A 6,086-nucleotide genomic window follows, 5' to 3' on the forward strand; every position below is an offset into this window, starting at 1 on the left:
GTTGTCACTACGTGGTCCACAGACATGGTTGTAATTTTTATACCTCTATTGTTCTGTGTACCGTCACAATTGAAGATGAATAGATTGGAAGTTTCTCGAAACAAAAAGTAATGGAACGTTGATTTGTGTTTTTGTTTTTTTATTAATTTTCCTATCGTCGTATATTAATCTACACAAGAAGTAAAAAAAAAGTGCACTGACAACATCCTTGCTACTGTACTTCCTCCCGTTCCCCGTTCTAATCAACATTCAGCAAACGGTGAACAGCTTAAATGATTTTTTTTAGAACGAAGGCTCACGACGAGCCCGACTTTGAATTAACAAAGCCATCAACCGGACAGGATTACAGCATCAACCCACTTACAGGAGCAGAAAAAATAGCTAAGAGATACATGGTGCTCTGCAACAGCTAGCTAGCTTCACGCAACCTACAAGCAAAGATGAAGAAAAACTAAAGCCTAGGAGCAGCTTGAAGAGAGTGAAGCCCTCCATCGATCGCAATCCCTCGCTCAGTGACACCAGGGAGGCCTTGAGGAGACACAGCTTGCAGATTGGAAGAAACACGTTGTCAGCTCCATGGGCTGCGGCCAAAACGGATACACCCTTCTCCATCTCCGAAAGGGACTCCCTGCCCCCTCGCCTGGCTCGAGGCGCCGATCTGTCGGAAGATGCAAACGCTCTCCCTAGAGCTAGGATGAATAACCGCCACCGAAGCCACCGGGAAGACCAAACCAGAGCACCGCCAACCTGCAGCGCCGGGCTCAACAAGGAGAACCTTGGCACTGAGAGGAGCTGCACACGAGGAGAAGCAAATGCACGGCGCGAGACTGTTGATGACAAAGCTGCAATGGAGGAAGCCTAAACGCAGCCTCCAACCACGTAGCCGCCGAACGCCTACCAACGGAGCAGACTCGCCATCGCCCCAAAACTCACCAAAGGCGGCACCTTCATGAAGGAGACGGCGCCACGGGCGTCGCTGCCGCCAAATCCAGATGGATTTTGGCTTTCACCCGGAAACGAGCAGGGGAGAAAGGCAAAAGGGGGAGGGAAGTACCAAAACGGCGCCTACATGTAGGGGACGGCGCCCGCGGGCGTCGCCGCCGTCGTGGGCGGCTGAGTCGGCCTGGATTTCTCTGGACACTACACCGCCCCCAGCCCCAGCTTCAAACACGGCGCCATCAGCCAGGGACGACCGAAAACCGGATCTGAAAGGGGATCCGAGCGTTGGAGGCGAAGGCGTCAGATCTGGACGGGGGCCCCCGCAACCCGGCGTCCAGCAGCCTCCACCCGCCGTCACCTTGCCGCCCGAGCGGCCAAGGCAGCCGGCCAGCACCCGCGGCCGCCGCTGGCTGAGAACGGCGTCGCACCACCACCCGAGGCCGCCGCCTCGGCTCCAGAGCCCCCCGCACGCGACGGAGCAGGCAGATCCTCGCCGCCACCTTCCTCGGCGGCCGCACGGCTTGCCGGCGACCCCCTCCGATGACGACGAGGTAGAGGGGAAAGGGAGGGGGGCCGGCGGCGGCTAGGGTTGGCGCCGCCCGAGTCGCCCCTGCGGGAGCGACTCCAGGGCAGAGGGGATCTCTAGTAATGCACACTAGTAATGCACAATGAGCTGAGCTACCGGATAAAAATGTCAGCCCGACTACAATCATCGCTACTCCTCGGGTCATCGTACGTGGTAAATCAAGTGCTGCAATCAATGTTGCACTAGGGCGTGGGGATGATCATGATCAGATGGCGTACATTTTCTTGAAGTCCTCGTCGACCCACTCGTGCTCCGACAGCCCAGACCCCGAGTGTGAGCGCGAGCGGCTCATCGAGGAGCGCTTGATGTTGCGCATGCGCTTGGCCTCGAGCCGGTGCGCGATGACCCAGTAGAGCATGGTGCCGATGGTGGTGACCAGGATGGTGGCGCCCATGATGGTGACCGCGACGGCCAGCCACTGCTCCGCGCGCCCGACGACGACGAACGACAGCGCCAGGAAGGCGACGCTGATGAGCACGCAGGCCACCCACATGAGCTTGTTGATCACCGCCATCATCTGCTTCTTGGCCTTCCGCTCGATCACCACCACCGACGTCTGCACCACCACCACCGCCAGCGAGATGAAGAGCGCCACCGAGTCGAACACGAAGAAGATGATGAAGGGGGTCTGGTGGGCGATGTTGGCCTCGCCCAGCTCCTGCCCCGGCCCCAGGCTGGCCGCGTCCACGTACTCGCCGGGCACCGTGAAGATGGCCGCGAACGCCACCGTCGCGATCAGCACAGCCACCACCGTGGTGGAGTTGATGGCGTTGTTCAGCCCTTCCTCGTGGAGCTTGTTGATGCGCTTCTGGATCCCCTGCATCCGCACCCGCGTCTGCCGCGTCTGCTCCAGCTGCGAGTGCACCTCGTGCTTGATGTCGCTCACCTGCTGCTTCAGCTCGCGCGCCGGGTTGCCGCCGCTCGTGGGGCTCAGGGCGCGGGCCGACTGCACGCCGTGCTCCGTCAGCACGCCGGCCACCTCGCCGTTGCCCATCTTCTCCGCCGTGTCCAGCGGCGTCTCGGCGGCCCGGTTGATCGCCTTGAGGTTCGTGTCCGGCAGCTCGAGCAGACGCTTGATGATCTGGTGCCGCGCCTTGCGGGAGGCGATGTGCAGCGCGGTGTTGCCCTTGTTGTCCGGGAGGTTGAGCAGCGAGGGGTCGGCGGCGAGGAGCGCGTCCACGAGGTCGAGGTTGGTGCCCTTGGCGGCCATGTGCAGCGCCGTCTGCCCCTTCTTGTCCACCCGGAGCGCGATGCTGGGCTCCGCCTCCAGCAGCGCGCGCACCACCTGCACGTGCCCGTTCCTCGCCGCCGAGTGCAGCGCCGTCTTGCCGTTGCTCCGCGCGATCAGCGCCAGGGTCCCGTCCACCTCCAGCAGCAGCCGCACCACCTCCATGTGGCCCTGCGTCGCCGCGGTGTTGAGCGCCGTCGTGTTGGACGCGTCCACCGTCATGGCCAGCTCCGGCAGCGCCTGCAGCAGCTCCTTCACCACCTCTGCACCATGCATGCAAGCAAGCAACATGAATCATTGTCTAAACCATGAAGATGGCGCGTGATGCGTGCGTGTGAGAGTGAGAGTGAGAGGACGAGAGGGGACTAGACGTAGACGATGGATGTACCTACATCCCCCTGCTTGGCGGCAATGTGGAGGGCGTCGTAGCCGCTGCGGGCCTTGATGCCGGCGGTGGCGACGTCGTGGTACTTGACCATCTCGTTGACCAGGGCCACGTAGCCGTACTCGGCGGCGACGAACAGCGGCGTCTCCCCGGCCGTGTTCTGCTTGGACAGCAGCGCGCGCAGCTCCTCGGGCGACGCGCCGGACAGCGTCTCCTGCACGGCGACGAGCAGCCCGGCGCGCGCCGCCCCGTGCAGCGCCGTGTCGTCCCGCTTCCCGGTGAGCTGCTTGGTCATCTTCTTGCGGCGCGTCGCCGCCTGCGCCGCCCTGGCCGGGTCCATTGCCTCGGCCTGGCGGCAAAACCAGAGGCGCGTCACTCAAAACTTGCTAGCTAGCTAGCGGCAAGCCCTGCGAGAATGAGACGAGCACAACAGTCCATCAGAGGCACCCATAACACCATCAGCAGCCATTCGTCGTCCATTCCCTCCATTCCTTTTCGCCCACTTGCGCGAATTCACCTACCGAATTCCAAATTACGTACCCTACCATTCCCACCCCATTAACCGCGGAGCCAAAATAAAATCTACGAAAAGGGAGTATGGAAGAGCAAAAGAGATAGGCGTGAACGAAAGTCGATGGAGAAGAAAAGCAAGTATGAACCAAACAATTGTAAAATGAGACCCAGCTAGGCAGTGCCATGCGAGTTGTGCTTGTGCGAGTGCCCTCCCCACCCCGTCAATTTAATTTGCTCACACACACAAAGGCGCCTCCATTCGCACACGTTGAAAATCAAACTAGGCATCTATCTACAGAAAAAGGAAGATCGCAATGCCAAATGCCCATTCTCTCTCTCTACTAAAACACAGGCTATACAATTGCAACCTCTTTCGTTCCCCACTGATTGCCACCGCAAGCTTTGCGATAAAGAAGAGGCGACGAGCGACGCCACATAGGAAAGGAGCACAAAGGGGATCCATCAGCCCTAGGAATCACATGGTTGGAATCCAAACCCGCATTACAATATGGTAGAACCCCTAATTGGCACCGCGCTCCCACGAACGGGGATTGGATTGGATTGGGGCACACATGATCGGCGGACGTGCGTGCTGCTGGCAGGAGCAGGAAAAACATACCGGCGTGGCGAGCTCTGCGCCTCCATGTGAGCCATGGGACCCTCGCCCCGCCCCGACCGATCCGCACGTACCGGAGGCAGAGCGGATGATACGAAGGAGAGCTGGAGAGGAGACAAGGGCCGGATCGATTAGAAAACCTGCAACTGGATGATCAATGGATGGGCCGCCATGGAAATGGAATCATTTTTTGTGAAAATAATAATGATCAGAAACGTTTTTCCTCGGTTTTATGTGCCTATATTAAGACAACGACCACCAGGACTACTAGAAGAAGTGTGAGCTGCGAGGCAGTTGGTGGTGCATGGTTCGGCGACCGTCGATTCCCTTCTCGTTTTATGCTTCTTTTGTTCGTTTCTGTTGGTTTTCTTCCCTGCGCGTGTGTAGTGCAGTGTGTATGTGTGTCGTTTTACTTTAGTTCCCGGTTTGGTGATGACCGGGAGCTTTAAGAATGAATCGGATCGAGGGAGAAAGATGTGGTCGTTGACCGTTGACGCAGCAGCAGTGCAGCCTCATCCGGTGACGCTGACAGGTCCGTGCGCCGCGGTCTCCGTGCGGGCATGGCAACGTATCATCGGCCGTGATTGGGACGAGATATGATCCAACGTGATGCTAGGCGTTATTTTGTTGACATGTTGCCGCTAGCAGTAGGAGCACACCCCACACGCCAGCATGACGACTTCCCTGGACGTCATCATCTGCCTCGTTGGTGATCAGTATTAGGGCACGCAGAATTGCGGGAGAGATGGTTAAACGGAGGGGAGTGATCCCTTCAACTGGCGTGAGCACAAAACAGGACGCGAGAAAGATGTATTGTTGTCATTTTCTCTCTCTCTACTCTTCAACCCCCCTCCCCCCCTCTTCGTCTCGCTAACGACATCGGTGACATCCAGAGTTGAGGAATTTTAATTGTCAGCAAAAGTCGATGAGCTCCAAATATCTTGTTCCTCAAGAAATATTTATTTGTAATATTTTGCTAACTTTTAATTATTGTATCTGATAACTGATACGTCTCCGTCGTATCTATTTTTCCAAACACTTTTGCCCTTGTTTTGGACTCTAACTTGCATGATTTGAATGCAACTAACCCGGATTGATGCTGTTTTCAGCAGAATTACCATGGTGTTATTTATGTGCAGAAGCAAACGTTTTCGGAATGACCTGAAACTTCACGGAGCAACTTTTTGGAAAATATAAAAATACATGCAAAAGATGAAGGCCAGGGGGCCCACCACCTGTCCACGAGGGTGGGGGGCGCGCCTGCCCCCCTAGAACGCGCCCCCTACCTCGTGGGCACCCTGAAGCTCCTCCGACTCCAACTCCAACTCTATATATTGTGTTTCAGGGAGAGAAAAATCAGAGAGAAGAATTCATCGCGTTTTACGATACGGAGCCGCCGCCAAGCCCTAAAACCTCTCGGGAGGGCTGATCTGGAGTCCGTTCAGGGCTCCGGAGAGGGGAATCTGTCGCCATCGTCATTATCAACTATCCTCCATCACCAATTTCATGATGCTCACCGCCGTGTGTGAGTAATTCCATCGTAGACTTGCTGGACGGTGATGGGTTGGATGAGATCTATCATGTAATCGAGTTAGTTTTGTTAGGGTTTGATTCCTAGTATCCACTATGTTCTAAGATTGATGTTGCTATGACTTTACTATGCTTAATGCTTGTCACTAGGGCCCGAGTGCCATGATTTCAGATCTGAACCTATTATGTTTTCATCAATATATGAGAGTTCTTGATCCTATCTTGCAAGTCTATAGTCACCTATTATGTGTTATGATCTGTTAACCCCGAAGTGACAATAATCGGGATA

General features: G+C 56.4%; 1 protein-coding gene across 2 annotated transcripts; it reads right to left on the reverse strand.

The window, feature by feature from the left end:
• Positions 1-262: 262 nt before the first annotated feature.
• On the reverse strand, positions 263-4,496 carry LOC125552111 (Ankyrin repeat family protein). 2 transcript variants are annotated; one of them, XM_048715589.2, is made up of 3 exons: positions 4,271-4,496; positions 3,142-3,545; positions 263-3,016 (listed from the first exon to the last, which is right to left on the reverse strand). In XM_048715589.2, exons 2-3 carry the CDS (start codon positions 3,476-3,478, stop codon positions 1,731-1,733), a joined length of 1,623 nt encoding a protein of 540 aa, XP_048571546.1. In that variant the 5' UTR covers positions 3,479-3,545; positions 4,271-4,496; the 3' UTR covers positions 263-1,730. The 2 variants fall into 2 exon arrangements, with proteins under 2 accessions (XP_048571546.1, XP_087374717.1); XM_087518591.1 differs by lacking the exon at positions 4,271-4,496 and adding an exon at positions 4,020-4,170.
• Between the last annotated feature and the right edge of the window lie 1,590 nt (positions 4,497-6,086).

This window comes from Triticum urartu, chromosome 4A, assembly GCF_056163025.1.
Source record: "Triticum urartu cultivar PI428250 chromosome 4A, HENAU_Tu73, whole genome shotgun sequence".
Classification (NCBI taxonomy): domain Eukaryota; kingdom Viridiplantae; phylum Streptophyta; class Magnoliopsida; order Poales; family Poaceae; genus Triticum; species Triticum urartu.

Coding starts and splice junctions, on each gene's coding strand:
- LOC125552111 (XM_048715589.2), bottom strand. CDS start 3,478: ATGGACCCGGCCAGGGCGGCGCAGGCGGCGACGCGCCGCAAGAAGATG. Junction 3,017..3,141: donor CGCCAAGCAGGGGGATGTAG/GTACATCCATCG, acceptor TGCATGGTGCAG/AGGTGGTGAAGGAGCTGCTG.